The 23,401-nt window shown below is 43.9% G+C and overlaps 1 protein-coding gene across 1 annotated transcript in view; it reads left to right on the top strand.

Moving 5' to 3' along the window:
• COG2 (component of oligomeric golgi complex 2) overlaps positions 1-23,401 on the top strand; it is a 358,467-nt gene that overhangs the window by 139,359 nt on the left and 195,707 nt on the right. Inside the window, exons 8-9 of the mRNA XM_078648793.1 lie at positions 16,999-17,123; positions 18,065-18,191. Of these exons, the coding sequence (XP_078504919.1) occupies positions 16,999-17,123; positions 18,065-18,191 (252 nt within the window). The remainder of the gene's footprint in view (positions 1-16,998; positions 17,124-18,064; positions 18,192-23,401) is intronic.

The following is a 23,401-nucleotide window of genomic DNA, read 5'->3' on the forward strand; positions in this document are numbered from 1 at the left end:
TGAGACAAGGAACTTAATGGTATAAGCTTCCTATGTGAAGCACTCGCTAAGGTGCTATAGCTGTAAGAGGAAGATTTCCTCTAAGTTTGTACTTCTTAGGTTCAGGAAACCAACTCCATGAGTCTCTGGTGGGGATCCGAGACAATGATGCACTTTGGCGTGATCTCAGGATCCACTGTTGCACCTCTTGTGGCCGGTCAGGAATTCAGTCGATTTTAAAACAAGCTCATTTGGTAGCTTAGGAAGAGCTACCGTCCACTTGTCTATCAACTTCACGCCATCATTTGTTTCATTTACTGTTCAATGTGAAGTATAATTCCCTGAACCAATTGTCATGAACTATTTGTCTATTGTACTGTATACGACTCACAAATACAGTCCTCTTGATTCATTGATTTTACTGTCACTCATTTTTCCTCACTACCTCATCCTCACCTGATAACTTACCACCACCTTTCCTTATCCTCTCTGGGGCACTGTACAACCAATTGTACCTATTGATTTATTCTTGTGTATATTTAATATACCCAGTCTCGTTGTGATTAAAACAATGTGGACTCAGTTAATGTGTTGCTAATTATTTGTTTTGATTGTATAACAATAATTTACACACACACTGGGACTCCGTCCTCTCAGTACTCATTGAACCCAGGTCCCAGTGACCATGTTTGGGTATACCCCCCCCCCCCCTATTTGTACCTATGTCACCACTCCTAGTGTGAATTGGATGGTTTGTTCTATGGCATTATATTTCAGTGCTTTTAAGTGATTTCATTTCAATACATCAGAGAAAAACCTGACCAATTGTATCCCATAGGCTCTACATTTAATAGAACAATTACTGCTGCATTTCCATATTGTAAAATTTTTAAAATTCTTTGCTTAATAATTTTTATCTACTGCTCTCATTATCTCATTAAGGGGCAGATTTATGAGGCACTTGCGTCACGTTTACGCCGCTGTTGCGTCACGCAAGGCGGCGTAAACGTGGCGCATCCCTACGAACGATTTACAACGTGACGCATCTAGGCAGATGCGTCACGTTGTAAAGCCCTGCGCCGCTTGTGGGCGTTCCGGCGCAGGGTGGGCGTTCCGGGGCAGGTGCGCCTCGCAAAAGTGGCTGAGTGAAATCTATAAGATTTCACTCAGTCACTTTCAGGCCAATGCTGCGTCAAAAGCCTGCGCCTGCTTGAAGCAGGCGTAGGTCTTGACGCAGCATTGTGGAGATGGGGCACCCCCGAGCCTTGCTGGAGCTGCGTCGCGCTTGCGACGCAACTCCAGCAATGCGTCACCTTTACGGCACAGATGCGTCACGCATCTGTGCCGTTTTTGCCCCATGGTGCGCCGCATCATAAATGCGGCGCACCATGGGTGGCGGAGCTGTGGCGCACTGTGGCGCATGTTAACTGGCGCATCCCTGGGGATGCGCCAGTTAACATAAATCTGCCCCTTAATGTTTGCATACAAATGAAGCTAGGTGTGTCATAAATATGAGGTGGAACTAAGAACAGTGAGCTTTACAATTGAAATAACTACAGGGGAAATCATTCCTAAAATGTGTATTTTGTAATGCCCAACACTTTCTGGCCAGTTGCACACTGTGTGACCAGCAGTATGGTAGTCTTGAGGCTAGTAATTATTGTGTTGGAGAAAAAAAGGAATAGTGTGTTTTAATAGCATGTCATGTCATTTTAGTCCGTTTTGTTGTACATTTTTCTAATCATTATTCAGTCCTTTAACAGCCATGAAGCATTTAAGTGGCTTATACCCACTTTATTAGCATCCCACATTTGCCCAGCTCCTGGTAAGTGAGTGGAAATGGAGAACAACATATGTTAGTAGCAGGCTCCATTAATGCATCCTTCCGCATCCTGATTGGCTCGGCTACCCTTGCTTTTACTCTATCTTCTAGTCCAGCCCCCTTCTCTGGGAACTCCCCAATTGTGAAAAATATATTTTCATCTCTCTACCTTAGAACTCTTAGCCCCTCTCTCTGCCCACCTGCCCTCATCAAGTCCAGCACTCTAACATTGAACTTCTTTCCCAGCTGCAAGGAAGGCATGCAAGCAGTGTGCCCCCCCTTTTACTTTTTAGTCTTCATTAACATTTTTACTTGACTTGCACGCACATCCACATTGTTTATTTTTTCGCTTGCGCTACACTCTCACGAACTAGAGGACCATATGCACCAAACTAATCTTTTTCTGTGTGGCAAGAGAAACAGTTCAAAATGCAGAGGTGTACAGCAATCAAATATTGTTTAATAATTTTGAACTTCAGAGACTGCTGTCATGACAGATTAGCCCCAAGTATTTAAGTAAAGTAGGAATGTGTAACGGTGTAACATCCTAGGCACCTACATTTTCCCCTCACCTCTCATTGATGGACATAAATTTGTGTGTTGCTGTTCCCAACATATGACCATGAAAATACTGATCTTCCCAGAACTGCATTCAATATGAAGTACTCCGCAAAATTGCAAAATGGTTACACTTGGTTCGGATTTACCGCCAAATTTATAACTATTTAAAAAAAATATATAATAAATGTGGATAGGTATTTGGAAAATACATGTTGCTATACTCTGCACATATAGATCCTATTGAAATGTGGGTATGCAGCATTGAATGTATATGTGTGTATATGCTCTTATCTTTTGTAAAGCAAAACATTCTTCAACACTATTGTGATCTGTAAAGTTTTTCTTTCCTGTGCTATTTGTTGTCATTTTAAAATAAGAAGGAAAGATAATTTTTTCTTCTTTAAAAAAAAAAAAAGAAAAAAGTAGTCTACCTCAAATTGAGGCTATCCAACGGTGCAATGAGGTTTCTGCTAACTCGAGCAAGGTCATTTTTAAAACTCACTTACCCATTTTACAGAAGGCTGGCAATGTTAAAATAATTGCACTTGATAAATTTTAGAATTCGATTGGTACTTTTACAGTCCGCCGGAAGCTGTAGTCTCCAGTCCAAGATTATGTTTTCTGGTGAAGTCAAATAGATCTCTTGTTTAAGGTAGCTAATATTATGCCCACAGACATGGACAGTGGATCCAGTCAGATGTTTGTTTGGTATCAGCATCAATACAAAAGCTTTTGGTTCAAACTGTTGCAGTATTCAGCAGTGTTCTGGCCAAATTGGAATGGTACAATATCAAGTATTTCTTTTTTAAATGCCTGAATCAAGGAAATCAATCAGTTTAGATAATGATTTATTAATCATCTTTGGATAAATCCTCCCATAAAAATTCAATAGAAAAAAATAACTGTACCTTTTTTCTTTGTCATTCTTTACTTTAACTGAAGTGGCAGAACTTGGGTTAAGGATCGCCCCTATCTGGATTGTTTAAAAAATGATAGGTTCTAGCTTAGCAATACATTTTGTTCACTTTATCTGAGATTCACTTCAAATTTAATGTATGTATTGATACTCTTCGTTTTGATTTTCAACTATCTTGTCCCAATTTTACTAAATTTGGCCTATGATATGGTCCGTACATCCGTTACTTGTATTTCTCCATTGTAGTTGGCACGTAAAAGACACTTGTAATGAAGAATATTAGGACCGCCTACCCCAACATGTGGAGAGTGGTTTTGAATTTTGAACTTTAATAATTTGAGTAATTTAGTGCCAGATGTACGACCAAAGCATTTCGCGACTCACAAATTGCGATAATTTGCGTGTCGCAAAAGGCTATGTACAACAGTGTCTGAGACACTGTTTGCAATTCCCAATGTGGTCGCAAATTGCATGCCACATGGATATTGATGAGGCTGTCATAATTTGCGACCCCATTGGGAATGGCTAGCACTCCCAGGGATGGTGGCCTGTTGGGGTCAGTAGACCACCAGATCTGGGTCTGCTTTTAAATAAAGCAGTTTTTTTTCTTTCATATGCAGCCCGTTTTCCTTAAAGGAAACTTTAAAGTTTCATTTTTTAAGGGCAGGCAGTGGTCCCTGTGACCACTGCCTGCCCTTAAAAAATAATTGCTCATTCATTCCCAAATGGGAAGAGGTCCCCAGGTGAACCCTTCCTGTTTGCGAGTGCCTTACTACCCTTCTGAGATGGGTGGTAAACTGTGAGTGTTTTGCGACCGCAATTGCAGAAACAAAACATTCATACATTGGTTTTGGAGTCGCTGTTCGGAAGGGATGCCATTGGAACGCCCCTTCCTAATAGCTTGTCGCTAACCCTATTTTGCGAGTCGCTAACTGATTAGCGACTCGCCAAATAGGGTTGGTATATAGGCCACACGTTTTTTGCGGTCACAAACAGGCCTAAAACCCCTTTGCGGCCACAAAAAATGGTCGTACATCTGGCCCTAAATACACAGATCCCGAAGAAGCGGGATACACCATAAAACTGATGAGCTGAGGAAGGATGAACCTGGTATCTTTTGAATAATTCAACTCTTGGAAAATTGTGTTAATTGAAAATCAAAATGAGGCAGCATTACATCCCAGGGGAATTATGGAATTTGAAAAAGGACATTTTTTTTAAGCTGCTACTGCTAAACTAAAGTCACTTTGTGCAGAAACATCATCCCTTAGAGAAAGGGAACTGAGTTTTATAAGTACTAGGCTTAATATTCCCTTACTTTTCTCAGACTGTTCAAATTGAGTTGTATAATAAAAGGTATAAACCAAAACATTCTGGGGTATACTTCCAACTGCAGATTCCTCAGCTTTTGATTAACTCTAGGCGCCAGAATTAACAGTGCTCCTGCACACAGGCCGTGGCCGTAAACAGCTCCGTTTCTGCACTGTATGGCCCATGAAGTGACGGAGCATGATTAGATATCTACACCACCCATGCGCCCTGACATAAGTTCCTTTGTTTCTGTACCTTTTACACAATTCCAAAGCCCCGTTCCAAACTTTTGTTGACCTCAGACGCAATTCCAAAACTATTAGACAATATGCAAGGGAACTATGTCCCCTCCAAAAACTACAGGGTTCTACCCTTGCAGAGACTGCTGAAAGCAGATTTCAGTCAAAGACAATCATAAGATGCATCCTTGGTACCAGGTATGCAGTCACCGTTCTTAAGTTGTGCAACCAGTATGGGGCGGGGAGGCAGTGAAGTTTTATATTTCCAAACAGAAGGAGAGGTTCTGGTTAAACTACAGGTCTTGCTTCTGATCCAAGTCACAGGCCCGGTCTTGATTCCATTATCAACGCTGTTCCCTCAAATGATCTACTTCCCACTCAAAGTATTCGGGTAAGTTGAAGTCCAAGCATCAACACAAAATTACATAGTGGACCCCATCCTACCACTCTAGCTCAAAAGAGAAGGGTGTCAAGATGAAAATTACACCCATTTGGATTCCTTGTTTCCAGAACAGATTCATCAGCTTTTCCGGGTGACAGTTCCCTGGTCCATCGTCCAGCGGCCTACAAGCAGACCATGCTACAGAGGCCTCTAGTCCGATTACTACCAGTGGTCTTCCCCTACACAGTCTATCGCTTTGGGAACCATTACCAGGCACATACCAACTATGGAAATTTCACAAGAAATTTGTGCTCAACCTGTATGTAGACACCTCCCCTGAAAATGAGCTTGCCATAAGGGCCACCAACAGAAGAAAGTGCCTTGTTTGTAGTGGTGATCCGGAGGGCAGATGAGGTACTTAATTTGCAGCTGCCCTCAATTTAGACAAAAACAAATGCTCTGATAAAAATTCTCCAACCATTCCCAAAACTTCTGAACTCTTACTACCATTTAATTTAGCCCTCATTGATGTTTTTTTTTTTTTTATATTTCTTTTTATTGAAAAATATATAGAAACAGCAAGGTAAGGAATATATTACACAAAGTGTCAATTCAAATGGGGAAGGAAAAGTCAATGAAATCAGCAATCCATGTATGGAAGGGGAAGGGGGGGGAGGACAGAGGGAAAATCAATGCACATACAATAGAGTAGTCAGAATGCGGGGTCAGGGGGAAAGTGGGACATCAGTATTATCCGGTATAGGCCATGCACATATATCTCCACGGTAGGCATTCCAGGGTCCCCATACTCTACCCCATTTCCGGGGCCTACCCCGGGCCAAATACACAGTTTTTTCCCTGAACATGCACCAATCCATGTTTTCCTTCCATACTGCAACTGTAGGTGGCCTTTGGGATCCCCACAATTGAGCAATGTCACGCTTGGCAATCATGGCCCCCAGGGTCGCCCATTGTGTCTGGGCTGCGTTATAATCCGTGGGTTCCCAAACATTCAATAAACATCGCCTAGCTTCCGGTAAGAGGGCAACCCCCGTTACTTCCTTCATTACATCATGTACCCCGCTCCAGAAGGCAGCAACCTCACGACATTCCCAGATAATATGGAGAAATGTCCCTATCTGCCCGCATCCTCTCTTGCACAAACCCTCCTCAGAAAAGCCCATGTGAACAAATCGGGGGCCCGTGACGTATATCCTATGAAGAATCTTAAGTTGAACCAGTCTGAGTCGAGCTGGAACTGCGACCTCTTTGGGAGAGGAGATCGCAGATTGCCAGTCCTCGTCATTCAGTTCAAGGCCGTCACTGGTCCACAAGTCCCGAAGACGCAAAAGGAGGTCCGACCTATCATTTATTAATTTTTTATAGACTAGGGAGATAGTACTATCAGGCACACGTGACCGTCTAACAATCTATCTTCGAGCGGGGACGACTCCGGGATTACCTCCCCCGCTGGGAAAACCGACCTCAAAGCATGGTGAACTTGAACATAACGGAAGTACTCTGAATCAGCTAGTTCAAACTCCTTCTTTAGCAATTCAAACAATTTAACCTGGCCCTTCACCCAGAGGTCTCCCACCTTACTAATACCAATGAGGTCCCATTTATCAAACCCCTTGGTCTTCCACAGTTTACCAAGTTTATCAGAGCCAAAGAGCGGGGTCGTACGAGTCAAGCGGTCTTTCCATCCCATCGAACTTGTTGCGTCCTGCCACAGACGCACTGCCGTCTTGGTAGGTCCCGACAAATCCTTAATCACCGATCTAGAGTACAGTGCCCTGTAATAGTTACCCCCAGGTAACAGCCATCTATCCATTGCAAAGGCGGGGTTCAATTCGGGACCATACATACCATGGTTAATGGCTCCCAATTGAGACGCCCAATAGTAACGTTTTATATCAGGGAGAGCGATCCCCCCGTCGTACCACGGGAGCGTCAGTTTAGCAAGTGCAATACGAGGTCTACCATCCCAAATCAACTTCCTCTGAAGACCCTCGACTGCACGGAAATAGCTAGCCGGAACTACATCAAGAGTGTTTTGGAGAGCATAAAGAAAACGAGGCAGAGACATCATTTTAAAGAGGGCCGCACGACCAAGCGGTGAAAGCGGAAGCTTACGCCAACCCGCGACATCTTGTTTCAATCTAGACAAGGGAGGGAGGAGATTCTGTTCATATCGAGTTGCAGGGTTCAATGAAATATAGATACCGAGGTATTTAAACCCCGTGTGCGCAATCTGGATGGGACAGTTATTTGGAAGAAGAGGGACTTCACCTGAAAGGACGTATAGATAGGATTTTGTCCAGTTAATGATTAGGCCTGAGTTTCTACCAAATGAATTCAAAACATCGCACAATACTATCAGTGACTTCCGGGGCGAAGTCAAATACAGTAAGATATCATCTGCATAAAGCGAGATGCGATCTTCAAAACTCAGAGGACCACCGAATACCCTTCATCGAGGGCTCCCACCAGATCCACGCGGCGAGGGGCTCGAGAGCTAGGGCGAACAAGAGCGGCGACAAAGGACAACCCTGACTAGTTCCCCTCCCAAGACCAAACAGAGCAGAGACTCGGCCATTCACAACAATTTGCGCAAGGGGGTCCTCATAGAGTAGCCTCACCCAGCCAATAAAACCAGGTCCAAACCCAAACTTAGCCAACGCGGCCCATGAATATGGCCATTCCACGGTATCGAAAGCCATCGTGGCATCCAGCGACGCCAAGATGGCCGGCTCACGCAACGTCGCAGCTCTCGCGAGAACACCATGCAGACGCCTAAGATTCAGGGCGGTGTTTCTATGCGGGATAAAACCGGATTGATCCGGATGTATCAACTCGCTAATAACAGTGATCAATCGGTTAGCCAATACTTTCGCGAGGATCTTAGGTTCGGCATTTAAAAGGGATATAGGTTGGTACGTTGCACACTTTTCTCTCGGCTTCCCCTCCTTATGGATCACCACAATGGTCGCTAAACGCTGATCACGGGGGCGAGAGCCACACTCCCGAGACTACAGAAACATATCCCGGAGATAGGGAGCCATCTTGTCCGGGCGCAACTTGTAAAGTTCAATAGGCAGGCCATTGGGACCCATTGCTTTCCCCGAACGCAAAGAACGAATCGCAAGAGCCACTTCATCAGCTGTTATAGCGTCGTCCATTTGTTCCTTATCGATATCAGAGAGACGCGGTAAAGCAATATCACGCAATAATAGATGTGAATCCTCCTCCGGCCTGTCCGACACAGAGGAGTACACTGTTTTTAAGTGATCCGCGAAACACTGAACGATCTCTTTAGGGTCAGAGACCCGAGCACCAGTAGCCGTCTCTATCACAGGCACCACCCGATTAGCTCGATCTTTCTTATCCAGCCACGCAATCAATTTACCAGCTATGTCTCCCACGTCATACAGACGTCCCTGCTGCTCCCTACTCATGGCCTTAACCGCATCAGTAACCAATGTCCTGTACTCAAGTTGTTTTAGTCGCAGAACATGGGTCGTGGCACGGGTGACCCCCTGCTCCAGGTCAAGCTCCAAGTCTTCTATCTCTGTCTCAAGCTTAACCACCTCCTCATCCCGCCGTTTCTTAACACCCGCTATCAACGACAGGGCCTGACCCCTAAGGACGGTCTTGAAAGCCTCCCAAAGCAATACTGCTGACCAAACAGAACCCTCGTTTTCCAAAAAATTCAGCTCGAGAGATTTTACCAGGGCAGTACGAGTTGTAGGGTTTTGGAGATACCAAGGGTTAATCGGGGCAACCCGTCCCTCGGACCCGGAATCCAACTCCATCCGAAGCCATAGTGGAGAATGATCCGAAATTCCCCGAGCCAAATGCTTGACCTCAGTGATAGAAAGAGCCTGCGCAGCCGGTACCAAAACATAATCAATCCTAGAGAGGCTACCATGAGCGCCCAAATGAAACGTATACTGCCGCTGAGCAGGATGTAACAATCTCCAACAATCCACCAGACCCAAAGTGTTAAGGAATACATGAAGCCAGTTCTGTGATCCCTCGAGATCCCTGGGCGGGTGTCGATCAACCATACCGGAAACGACCGTATTAAAATCACCACCTAGAAGCAGTGACCCCTCAGGGAGAGAATAACCCGCCCCAAGTCCGCGAAAGTAGTCGATTGCAGGCCAGGTGGGACATATACAGAAACCAGAGAGAGGGTGCGGCCCTCCCATCTACCCGTAAGAGCGACATAGCGCCCTCTATCATCGAGAACCGTGGAGTCAATCTCAAGTGGGAGAGAATTCTTAATGAGGATTCCAACCCCTCTAGAGCCGGAGGAAAACCCAGCATGTGCGACCAAACGATACCCCTTCCTATTCATAGCATGACAAGTATTGCCAATCAAGTGCGTCTCCTGAAGAAGGACCACATCAGGGGAGAAACGCTTCAACAGTTGCAACACCACTCCACGTTTTATCCTATCCCCCAGCCCATTCACATTCCAACTCATTAGTTTCAGCCCTCTACCCCCATCCCGAAAAAAAAAAAAGATCCATCCCCAGAAAGAACCCAGCACTTCGATGAAACGATCTAAGGATACAGTACCTTGCAGAAAAACACACACACACCCCAACAGAACCTCCCATCCCCCCCACCAACATCCCGTTACAAAGCCCCCCACCCTGCACCCCTGCTTAAGACTAAAAAGCCACCCAAACTTGCAGTGTGCCTGTCGCCCCCACATTTAACTAAGCTACGAAAAGACACTCGGAGGAGGAAAAAGACCCATCAATAGCCCCGCATCCCCTCAAATGTACATTAAATCGCATGTCAGGATTATCGAACCACAGTTCAAGGCCTACGAGAGACCCCAGGAACCAAGCAACCGGCGATTATTCCTGTTCTGCCGGTCCGCCCTCAGCTCCGCCAGACTGCTCCTCCGACGGATGTTGGTTCGGAAGAGTGTCCAGCCAGTTGGCCACCACCTCCGGTCGATCAAAAAAATAAGTCCGCTCAGCATGTTCGATCCTCAACTTGGCTGGGAAAAGCATGGCATATTTGATTCCCATGTCACACAGTCTTCTCTTCACCCCCAGGAAACCAAGTCTTTAGTTCTGGACCGATTGGGTGAAGTCCGGGTAGAAGCTGATATTTGTGTTTTTCGAACTTAGTAGGTCCACCCATCCGTGAGGCCTGCAGGATAGCGTCTCTATCACGAAAATGAAAATTCTCGCAATTATAGGCCGCGGTGGGGCACCCAACTTCGGTTTGCCGCCCGGAACTCTGTGAGTCCGTTCAACCGTAAAGAACTTACTCAGTCCTTTAGGTGCGAGGTGGCTTACAATAAGGTTCTCAACAAAGAGGTCAGCTGCTGGATCTTCCGCCTTCTTCGGGACCCCTATAATACGGACATTGTTCCGCCTAGCCCTCCCTTCATAGTTCTCCAGACGACGTGTAAGAAGATCACTGGTAGTCTTCAGGTGACGGACCCCCGTCTGTAGGTCAGCGACATCGCCTGTCAGACTGGAAATCTTGATATTCAGAGATTTGACCTTCTCATTAGTTTTTGCAAGGTCCGTACGGATCAGGTTGACATCAATCGCCACAGTATCGAGCTTATGGGCGAGAGTCTCCATTTGTTGCCCTAATGAGGATTTAATCCCGTCAATAGCGGCCATGACATCTTGCAAGGTCAGCTCATTAGCCGAAGTCGGTGGATCTCTTGTGTCCTCCTGCGACCTACCAGATCCGCCGGGAGATCCCTTAGCTTGGGCATATCGATCCATGATATTAGTCTGGGTATAGCCACCCCGCCGAGTGGTCTTAAGTTTCTGCTTTTCACCCTCTGGTTTCCCCGACATTGCGGGAGATAGGTTAACTTCAATAGGAGAGACGAAACAGGAAGATGGCGGCCCCTGGCCCCCTCGGGCGGAGGCAGCCCCAGCCCCAGCCAGAGGGCACAGGCCGAATGTCTTCCAAACTCAGCAAGGCAATGAAAAATCACACTTGCGGGTGACACAGGGCGGCAGTCCTCCGGCTCAGGGGTGGGCACGTTTCCAGTCACAGTTCTCTCTGGAAGCAAAACCGAAAGTGAAAGCAACCGGACCGGTCGTCCCAGTCCCCTCAAGCCGATGTTGTTCAACTACGGCCCGGGCACCATGCCAACTCCACAGCCGGAAATGTAGTCCGCAATCTTCTAAGCACCGTAACACCGGCTCCCAGGGTCCGATTCAAAATCTGAAAGCAGGTTTCTCCCCACTCACTCACGAAAACATCAATGAGGGACAGGATAAACGACAGGATAGATGCGGGAGGTTACAAGGGTCTCGGGAGCCCTAAGCTCACGCGGCCATCTTGGTTGTGCGCGAAGCTCCTCCCTCACTGATGTTTTGATGGCTACCTGGTCAGTCTGGGCCTTATTCTTGTCAGTCACTCAGCTGGCCAGTAACCTGGCGACATAGATCTGTGCCCAGTGATCCAGACTTCGTAACCAAGCACTCTACACCTGAGAGCCTTATTGTGCAGGCTTCCACTAGCAAGATAATCCAAATTTATTCCTGAACAATCCCTCAGAGGGAATCTCAGAGGACTGGTGCATTTGGCAAGTGTGTCTCCTGCAAGCTTGTCCCTTAGGTCCATAAGTGCAGTTTGTACACACATGCTTTGTGGGAGCAGTAGTCGCCAGTCCAAGGTGCTTGGAGCTTCTCTGGCATAGAAGATACATGATGTGCAGGATGCAGCAAAGTACGTAATCCATGTAGGCCTGGGTGCTACTGATTGCACTGGCCGATGTGCAGGCATCCTTAATAGATATGCCCTTTAATGGTAAAAAGGGAACTTGGTGCTGGAAATATTTAAAGACTGGTGAGACTGGTGAGTCACTGCTAGCTCTTCCGGATTATTGGTACTGCAAAACTATTTTCAGATCAAGTCAGAAAAATCAGTGTTTTTTCCAGGGGCCTAGCCTACAGGCAATATCTGCCTTCCCAACCAGTGGTACAGCAGATAGCCCAATCCTTTCGTTGCCACATACGTGGCATTGGCAGACACCACACAGCTCAGTAAGGACACCAGTCCCCCAGTTCCTCTTCCCCTGCTCCAATGCTACCAAGCAAATTTAGTTTACCCCCAACAGCTTATGCGAGATGGTGGGAGGCAGGAATCAACATTTCCGCCCTGGCTGTGGAATGTTGTAAGGATCGTGTCTTCCAGCACAGAGACCTCTTTCAATTTCAATTTGAAGACGTGTTATTGAACATGTAGCACGTGATGAATTGCTATTTCATCAAATGCAGGTTTCTGGCATGTGCCTTTATCTGTAAAGAAAACAAAAAACATTCTGTGATAATTTAGTGACTATTTAGTTTAGAAATGATTCTAAGAATGTCATACATCATATGACTGTTTCCCTCCATAATTCTATTATTTTAATCACTTGCTTTTAGGCTTCTTTGTTTTAGTTTTAGGTTCTTGAACACATAAATGCAGATTTCATTTTGTGCAGGGATAGGCTCCATTTTGTCGTAGGCCTGTCTGGCAAATGGCAGTCTTTAACGTCCTAGTTCTAAAACATGGTGGCCTTTATCTTACTGCGGAACTGTAAATTAGTACATCCATTGATGTACATGATTATGGCAAGACATTCCTAATCTAATGTTGGAAATTTCATCTATGATGAGACAGTATAAAAGGACAGCCGCTTGACCACTTGTCAAGAAAGATATTTTACCCAGTTCCCAGACGCAGATTGCAGATCCTGGTGAGCACGGCATCAGATCTATATCGATTGAACTAGCCTCCAGCAAGACTCCCTGAGGCTCTGTGAAGCATTCCATTCTGCTTTCACGAACTAGGCACCAGGATTGTGTTTTCACATAGACACAATCTCGTAGATCTTGCCCTTGTGCAACAAATAGATGACAAGCTATTCCAAACAGACAACAAACCCTGTGTTCCAGGTATGTGCACCAGCTCCAAAACTCAGGCTTTTTATTTCTTCTAGAACTAGCATGATGTTTAGAGATAGCACTGAGAGGGTGTTACGGGCTATAAATTGTGATGTTACCATTTTCCCCTGCTTTCACTGTTATGTGAAAAGCTTAGCTGTTCTTTTTATCTTCTGTAATGTTGAAATATTATGTGCACTGGATCCTGGCAATTTAAAATAACTATTTTAAAATAAATATGTTGAAATACGTATTCTGTTTCTATTGATCTTGAGATTGTAAATCAATCTTGAACGATCATTTGGATTACTACTTTCTTTGTTAGTATCCCAAAAGCATTGACACCTCCTCATTTATCTATTGGTTGGCGTTCTGTGGGTTACAATTACCTGTTTTTCATTTTTAGCGGTGGTGCTTTGAACAAAGTTCACTTGTCACCCGTGGGTGTGAAAACAAACCTTACAGAGGTCAGCCAAAGACTTGAGCAAATGGAGATCTGTTACATCAAACAAATGAGTCTTGCAGATCATGAAAAGTGGCTATGCTCTAACCTACATTTCTTCACCACCACATTTTCCTTCCATATCAGAATTTAGGAGGACCTCTTGACAATCCTCATTAAGAACCAAAATCATTTACTTTCCAGGGACGCCACCAAACAGTTACCAGACTAGGAGAAAGGTGAGCAATGCCATTTCTGCTACTTCTCTGTCCTGAAAAAGAAAAGAGACCTCAGGCCTATCGTGGACCTTCGCCTATCAAATGCCTTCCTGTGGAATAACAAATTCAAGATGGTCACGCAACTCAAATTCTTTCTGTTCTAGACTCGGGAGACTGGATCGTGTCCTTCAATTTCCAGGACACGTATTTTCATTTTCCTCACTTGTGTTGCCTGTGGTTCAAGGTAAGCCAAGAACAATGTGTTTGCCATGCTCTTGTTCAGTCCCAACTCTGGCCCCTCAGATTTCATAAATCTGTAGGTGGTGGCTGCTGCCCTTCTTCGGCGGCCAGGAATGCATGTAGTCCCCTACTTAACACAGTCACTCGTGAATTGCTTCCAGGCAACAACCAACTCCTTGAAATTGTTTGGGTTCTCCATCAGCAACCCAAAATAACACCTGAAAGCCTCTTCTAGCAGAGAATTATTCCAATCATATCATTGAGGCAGTAGTGGAGACAGTGGTGTTCAGGGCTTTTCTCCCACTGTCCAGGATGTTTTGGGATCAGTCCTTAGTCCTAATGAGGATGGCACACGAGGCCCTGCAGTGAAATATCAGGTCCCAGTAGGCTCGATATCGGAGCTGATTACCTGGCACCATAATCAACTAGGTAGGATATGGCTCAGGATCTGCAGTGGTGGCTGACGGGTACCAACATAACCTGTTGAAGACCAATCTTCCTCATTACCCTGATGGTGAATCATACATTATTGCTTGGGTTGGTGGGGCCACATAGGGGACGTGGAATTCAGAAGCCTCTGGTCTCCAGCAGTTAGATGACTCAATATCGAACTGCTCGAGCTGCGAGTGATCCTCCAGGCCCAAAAAGCCTTCCTGCGCTCTATCTAGGGGAGGCTGGTACAGGTTCTCGCGAACAACACTACTGTCATGTGGAACTGCAACAAGCAGGGCAGAATAGGGTCCTAGGTCATGCATCAGGAGGCACTATGCCTCGGGAGTAGCTGGAACAGAAGAACATCTTTCTGTGCGCCAACCACCTAGTGGGGGGTCCCTGAATGGAAGAAATTGAGCAGGTGTCGTCTAGTAGACCACAAGTGCCCCTGTGACAACCCTTTTGGTGCAGTCCTCTTTGGTCGGTGGGTAGATGCTTGCCTAGATCTGTTCATGACCGGAGTGAATGCAAAGTGTCTGCAGTTTTGCATCCTTGAATTTCCTCCACAGCACTGCTAGGAGCCACATTTCAGCTGGAATGGAATGAAGGACTCCCGTATGCATTGCCATCACTACCTTCCCTGTCTTGGGTACTGAAGATGATGAGGAAGGACCGGGCCAAGTTATGTTGATTGACCCACTGGGTCAGGAAAGTGTGGTGCATCTGAGCATTTACCCTCCATTACTTTTACCACTTCAGGAGTATCTCCTGTCTCAGCAACAAAGTATTGCACCCGGATCTCCAGTGTGTAAACTTCCATGTATGGCTATCGATAAGAAGCAGTTGAATGCGTTTGATTTTTACACTGAGGGGGTGGATTTCATCCTTTCTTCCGGATGCTGTTTTATGAAGTCCATCTATGCTGCGATAAATGTGTTGTCTGGTGTGGTTCTCAGACTACTAATCCCTTACTAGCCAAACTTTCTCATGTCCTTATGTTTGGACTATTGTTGGCCTAGCAAGGCCTTGCAGTTGATACAGTGACAGTTTATGTCTCGGTTCTCCTGACCTTTTTGTGTTTACCGGCCCAATCGCCCTTGTTCAAATCACCAGTTGTGAGGTGTAAGATCTAAGGTTCGACACATATGTTTCCTCCAAAACTATTTGTGATACCTGGATAGGACCTCACTCTAACTTAAAAATCATTGATTTACACACCTGTTGAGCCTATGCACAGTTGCTCCACAGGACTCTGGAAACAGTATTCCTTATCACAATCACCTCTGCACGTCTGCAGTTAGAAGTATCCCTCAGAAGAACAAGTTACTTGTCTTCTGTAATGTTCTTTCTGGTGGATACTTAGTATATTCTCAGATTCCTCAGTGACCTACAACCTCCCGTTCTGTAGAGTGGCCTTCTAAAAAGGTCCTAAAATGAAGATCAGCAACAACGCGTCTTAGGGCACTGAAAGGAAAAGAGACAAGAAACTTAAATCTGCACGACCTCACCTGCTGGTCGACAGGACACTGCTGTTTAGGTTTTCCAGATCTACTCTCACCCCTTGGGATGCTCAAAAGGTGAGGAATCTGCACTTATATGGAGTATCCACCAGGAAGAGTGTTACTGAGGTAAGTTACTTTTTCATTCCTACCAAAAAGTAAAGCACTAGAATATTAACAAAAAATTCGTTCATTGATACAAAAAGTCATTAAGTACTTTAAGAAGCAGCATTTTTGTTAAAAGAATTACATGTTGATTTAAATGCCTAAATGTTTCATAAAGACCAACTGCATTAAAGGACATCAGGAAGTGCTTTTTACTGAGGAGTGACGCTGTCCAGAAAACAAGAAACATCAGTGCAAGTTCATAGAAAGCAAATTGGTGCTGCTAAAAGTGAATGGAAGGAAAGGTGGCACAGAAGTCGGGGAGGAGCATAAAGAGGGCACATAGGCAGTGGAGGTCAAGAAAGAATTGTGACAAGGGTATGCCCCTGGGAAAAAAAATGGAGAACAAGAAAAAGTAGGGAAAAGTTAGGCCTGCAGCTGGACAGAGGAAATGGGGGGGATTGGGCTTGCGTGATCATCCCCACCCTACCCGATACCCTCCACCCTGCAAAAAGCAAAACAAATATAAAAAATGGTGAACAGAAGAGAAGGTCTACTGCAACTTAAACACAAAACTGGTTAACAACGTATTTGTATAAAGTTCAGCTTTTTGCTGTTACATTTTTGAATAATTTATTTAAATGCCTGTGAACCACAACTTTCTAGATACAATATTTTACTATTCTGTTTTTAGTCCACTGTATTTGTAGGAGACATGGTTAGGTTTAATCTACATTTCTTAAGATTTATGTAATAAGCTATCTAACCAGCTGCGTTATTATTTGCCAAATCTTTGATTGCGTATGAAAGTGCAGTTGCATGTCCTGAGACTTTTGATAAACTGTCCCTGACTCATAATTTCTTTCCATACCTCGATACCTTAGAAACTGTTCAGGGAAAAATAAATCTTTTTTTGCCCTCAAGGTTATTGTGGAGCAGTACGTCCAGTCTCATCCAAATGGCCTGCAAATCATGTATGATAAGCTGTTGGACTTTGTCCCTCACCACTGTCGTCTCCTACGAGAAGTGACAGGCGGGGCTATCTCAAGGTAAGCATGCTTTAGAAGTTTGAATAAACATGTTCTTTCAGTACACAGTTTAATCAAGATGTTATTCAGTTAGAAGTACATCTGTAAAAATTGATGTGACAATGTAATGCTTAAAAATTTAATTTTTTGTATTTTGTCCTTTTTTCCTCAATGTTTATTATTATTTTAGCAGCCGATGCTCTGTAATGGCTAACCTGCTGGCCTTGAAACCTGGGCAGGTGTATTCTCATTCAAATGTTGGCACTTCACCAAAACAAATTAACTCTGTCCAAGACTCCTTTCTCTTTGTGTCTCAAAATGTAGGTATTTGTAAAGAAAGTGTGTGTAACACATCTAGAGTGTCCTTCTGCTAAGAATCAAAATGTATGTTCTTCTGTCCACTTTGGACCATCTTACTACAAATTCCTGATTTCAGAATAGGGTTTCAACCAGAAACCGAATACCCTACTGTTCAGTGTACTGCGCCTCATGATCTTTCTGTAACAAAGGTTCTCTTAAAGCACCCCCAAAACTAAAAAATAATAATAAAATCAAAATATTTGTAACAATGAGGTGGGATGTTCCTTAGAAGTCCTCTACAAAATACCTACTTTTGGATTTCATCCCTTCTTTGTAGAGCAGACAAACTATTCACATCTGTCATACTAACAACTCCACCTAGTCAACTTTTCAATTACAAGCAAGAGAATGCAGTACACCGGTGAAGAGCTGTAGCTAAAACAGAATTTGGAAAAATGTGCCACATTTAGGGTAAGACTTTACTTTTGTGCAGGTTTTCAAGGATTTACTAACTTATACATTAGTTAGAGTAACCCCTAATATAGTGGTCAGGAACAATTTCATGCACTTGTTGCCTACTATATTTTGAGAGAATTTGTCGAAATTATTTCCTAACGTATTTAATTTATGTTGTTTAAATTGACAATCTCGTTTCTCTACAGTGAGAAAGCAGATATTGTACCTGGATATGACTTCTTAGTAAATTCTGTGTGGCCTGAAATAGTTCGAGGCATAGAAGGAAAGTTACTATCACTTTTTAATCCTGGCAACCCGGACATCTTCCACGAGGTAAAGTATTATGTTTAGTATACAGTGTATGTGCTTCCATTCTGCATTATAAAATGCTTGTATTTCCTACTCTTGGTACTGTTTCACTATCATCAGTGACATACCGAATTATGAACAACCATGTCCGAAGAGTACTGGAGTAATTTTACAGCTTTTCTAAAAATAGTTTAGTTGCCATTTACCCTAGCTAAAAGCTTGCACGATACCAAAGTAGTTAATAAGCTGTTGATTGCTATGCAAAGACTGCAAGGGATATTATCTAATTGTTTGAATTAAAAGTCTTAAAAAGACAGCTTTGAATGTGTATTGACCCCTGTAGGGTCGTGATTATAACAGAGCATTTCAATGGGACACAGGTAATTATTGTAGAAATTCGGGTGGCACCAATACAAACTATTTTGTGGCAAGAAAAAAATCTTATTTCTATTGTTTGTACTCAAAATTACATTTCATACCTTTTTAGTTCTTTTCACTTCCTTTTTTGTTTTCTTTATTGATTAGTTTTCTGCTTCACTATTTTGTTTGCAACATGTACCTGCAATGTTGCTCTTTGAGTCCACTAATCTGTTATTTTCAAATTTTTCATGCCCTTTCTGTTAAAACGCAGTACATACATTTGCACACATGAGCGTGACTTCCACCACATAAAGCTGTCGAGTTTGGGATACTGAACTGCGTTAGTTGTAGGCCTCCAACACAAGCCTTTAAAAGGGCCATATGATACTACACACCACACATAAAACTGAGAAAGAGAACAATGAACCACATGGAGAGAAGCTGGATTCTATGAACACTAAATGTGTTAAACAGTGACAGACCATTTACAAAAAAGCTCCATTTGCTTCAAAAATGATTTCTGCACATGCCATCAACATGCCATGCAAACCCTTACACAATATTAAAGCTTTCTTAAGCATGCTTGCTCCAAGGCTTCCAACCTAGTAGTCATACTTTTAACTTTAGCTATAATAGCTTAATCCCAAAAGGAAGGGAAGAAAGAAGGAAAGAGAGGAAGCAAGGAACCCCCTACCCCCCACTTTGGAGCAGTCTCCATCTTCTTACTAAACCAGATGCCTGAATTATATGCACTAACAGCCAGATTCATCAAGCTTAATTGCGCTCGCAAAGGGCCAGATTCTGAGAATCTGGCCCTTTGCGAGTGCAATTTTTGCATTTGGGATTCATCACCCCAAATGCAAAATTCGCTAATAAAGAATTCGCACATTTGCGAGGAATTGCATTTAAGGAATCTCTATTTGAGATTCCTTAAATGCAATTCATTAACCAATTTTAAATTGCGAATTCGCAATATTTGGCCGCTATTTACCACGAAGTCAGACTTCGTGGTAAATAGCGAAAAAAATAGAAAAAAGCACTTTAGTGCATTATTCTCTGTTGCATGTTACACACACACATGTCCTTTGGACATGTGTGCGCGCAACACCTGTGTAATGTTGCATTTCAGGGGTGTTACAGGGTGTCCTTTGGACACCCCTGGCACCCTTGAAATCGCTTCCTTATTTGCGATAAGGAATAACTCCCCATTCATTCCTATGGGCCTGTAGGCCCATAGGAATGCATGGGGAGTTATTCCTTATTTGCGATTAGCAATTTGCTAATCGCAAATAAGGAACATGTAGGAATCGCAATATTTTTTGCAATTCCTACATGAATCCCGTTTTGCAAGTCCTTAATAGCGATTCCTTATGAATCGCTATTAAAGGCTCGCAAAACAGGTCTTTGATGAATCTACCTGTAAGTTAGGGCTCACAGCGTATATCCAGAAAGAAAAGCGACCCATTCCGCACCCTCCAAACCTCATATTCACCCACCCCACTGTGGACTGGTCTCCAACCTCCTAGTGTCTGGCTCACCAATATTGCTCTATATTTGTCCATGGCCATCAGAGATTGGCATATGTTAACCCTAGAAATTGGCCTCCGGTAAAGTACTGCGAACCAGTCCTTTACTATTGCAGCCATGTGGTAGCCCCTGAGAATGGAAATCAGTACGTTATCCGAGTTGTGTTGCGTTATAATTGGGTTGTATTGTGCTGTATCACCTAACTGGTCAGATGTGGTCACAGTTGCAAGAATGATCCCCAGACCGCCTCGAATTTGTGCATTTGGTCGTTAAGTTTGTATGTTATTCTTTTCATAGGCACCCATCTCATGCATGCCACCTAGCCCAGTACGGTAAGAAGGTTGCGTAGTGGATTTCCGGTGGTGCAAGATCTCTACCTTCACCACAACCAACGCCGTGGAGAGCCATGTTATCAGGTCATGTGTCAAATCTGGAAGGGCCAACGTATCGTGCTGCAAAGCTAGATGGCTCATTAGTAACAACGCTTCCCCAAGTTCGCCCTTTAACATGTCCCATACCGATTACCAATACTGCGAAAGATGTGTGCAGTCCTACAGTATATGCACTATATCGCATTCTGGAGCAGAGTATCTGCAGCTCTTGGAGTCTGCTTGCATGTATGCCCCATAAAGCTTAGCTGGGGTCCTTTGTCATTGATGAAGGACCTTTAAAGTAACTATGTTTCAGCTTAGATTCCTGCAGCAGTCTATCAAGGTCCTCAAAAAGTTCACTTCAATCCTCCTCAGAAATTGAAAGGTCCACCAGCAGCAGAGATTCTGGGCGTTCCGGTGAGAAAAAAAGATGTCCCGTCAATGTGACATAGTCCCGCCATGATCCGTATGTAGTGTTTCCAGGTTATGATACACTGTAATAAAGAGTCGGCCTCCAAATTATAAGGTGGCGCCCCCAGTGTTTTCTGTAAGCTATAGATGAGTTGGCAGTTCTTCCAGTGTTGAGAGGGAGTCCATATTTGCATGAGTCAAACGGAATCAAATATCCTTCACGGAGCAGGTCTTCTATATGTTGTATTCCCTTTTCCATCACAGGGACCAGTCAATTTCCACTCCCCCTATTGTGACAGTAACCGAAGATCCATTCAGTGTATGTCGCCAAGCATATTGTGTGGTATGTATGATAGGATTGTCATGGGAGCCAGTTTGCGCTTTTCTAGTGTGTAAAGCTGTGAGAGCTCCTTTTCTTTGCAGTATGTGTAATTCTAAAACTATGCACATAGGGGTTTCTTTATGTGGCTTTAAGATTTGCATGGTATGTGCCAGTTGGGAGGTCAACCAGTAGAACTCTGTGTGCGGGAGTCATGGCCCTGTACAGTGGTTTTTGAGTACCGCTTAATAGCCCTGACAAGATGATCAATCTCTCACACAAGAAAGAGGCTGTGGAATTCTTATGGATAGTATGACAAATATGTAATTAAATCTTAACATCATATTTGCTTGAATGCTCTGCACTCTACCCTAGAGGGATATTTGGAGTTTAGAACGGTTTGCAAACGCTATTTGCACTTTGTCAATGATCGGAATGAGGTTATCTCATACTGCATTAGTTAGGCCACTATTCAGGTATACACCGAGATACTTTAGACAGGTGTGCTGTCTAGTGAACTGTCATGCCCCTAATGATGTTTTCCTGATTGTTGATTTCTTTGGCATAGCCTCACACTGCCTCACACTCCTAACCAATTTATTCTGTTCACCGAAAAGCCAAATAACGTCTCAGTCACATTCATTAATGCCAATACAGACTCTGATGCATTGGCAAGGATCGCCAATATGTCATCTGCATAGCAGAAAGCTTTATGCTTGCCCATCACTGCTGGTATCCCGCAGATGTTCTGTGTATTGTGGATGGTGGCCATCAGTGGTTCCATTGCCGTCAAAATTAACAGGGGAAGGGGAGAGCTGGCAACCATCTCTCATTCCCAATCTAATAGTAAAGATGTGTGAAGAGAAACTGTAGTGTAGTTCCTATCTTCCCAATAGGCTCTGCGCATTGGAATAATACCTACAGCAGTAAAGGCCTAGGCCAGACGTTAACTAGGTCTACTACTGTCGATACTAGACTTAAAGTTTTGGGTTTGCCAGCGTAGCTCAGAGTTCGCTAGAAACTTTCTCGAATGTTCAAGGAGGAATTAACTTCCCTGATTAGACAAGAAGGGATTTAGTTTCTGACAACCATAGAACATGACAACTTTGCTCTCCCCTAATCAAGAGTCAATCTCGAGAGTCGTGTGAACAAAAGGCAATTTATTTTACTCAGTCAGTACGTGCATTCTTAGTCTCATCAGAATGTAGAGAAAAGGAAGAGACGGGCGTGTTCAATAAAAGGGTGTCATTTATTGATCAGTCTCTTTTCTCATACAAGAGAAATGGATCGATATTATTGCAATACTTATAGTTAAGTAAAGTGCATACATTAAAAGCAATAGTATAAAGTAATACTGTAAAAACATTGATATGGTTTCTAAGCCATAAGATGTTTTAAAATGAATAAAATATATTACATACACATATACATTTGACTAAACGTACTCAACTGGTGTTTCTAGATACGCCTACCCCGTGTACCTGACCTAAGTCTAATGCGTGGGCGGGAATAGAAAGTTACAGTTTAAGTTAAGTTTGTTTTTGCCAAGTGAATAACTAAAGAATTCTCTGTGAGGGGTTATTCAGTTCTGTACCTGGAATTTAGGATGAATGAGGAATGGTATCTCTCTCTCTGGTCTCGATATTCCAGGCTGCCTGCGAGGGCTACCCAGAAACGCCGGTGCTGGATTTCTCGGCAGGAGAAAGCAGCTTCTCTCAGCGCGTCAGGAAGGCGGGGCTGCTGCCAGCGGGGTCTGCTCTGCTCTCGGCTTCGGCAAGTATGGCTGCTCCGTCTCGTCACCACGCGTGTGTTTGCATATGGCAAGATCGGTAATATTTATACCTTTAAGGTGCCGAGATTGACGTAAGGATGGACATAGATACGTCAATAAAGATGTCATACGACTTGCTCGTTAGCACATTTTTACTAAAGTTCTCGGTGAAATCAAAACAATGGCCGCAGGGTTTTGCCCAGGTTGTCATAGGTTTGATTTGTTATGAGAACTCCGTATGCCTTATCAGGGGCTGGAGGAATATCGCTTGTCTAATTAGATCGCAAGCGTTATGACCTAATCAGATAACACGTTCCGTAGTGTGACTGCGTCAGATAACGGTATCTGCATCATGGGGGTTTTCTGCCTCATGGGCTGACTGCTAGTTAACTTGTTGGTTTGTTTAACTAGAATAGGGTCAGGAATAGGGGGATCGATTCAGAACCGATAGGAATACATGACACCCACTCCACGC

Source organism: Lissotriton helveticus, chromosome 6 (assembly GCF_964261635.1).
Source record: "Lissotriton helveticus chromosome 6, aLisHel1.1, whole genome shotgun sequence".
Classification (NCBI taxonomy): domain Eukaryota; kingdom Metazoa; phylum Chordata; class Amphibia; order Caudata; family Salamandridae; genus Lissotriton; species Lissotriton helveticus.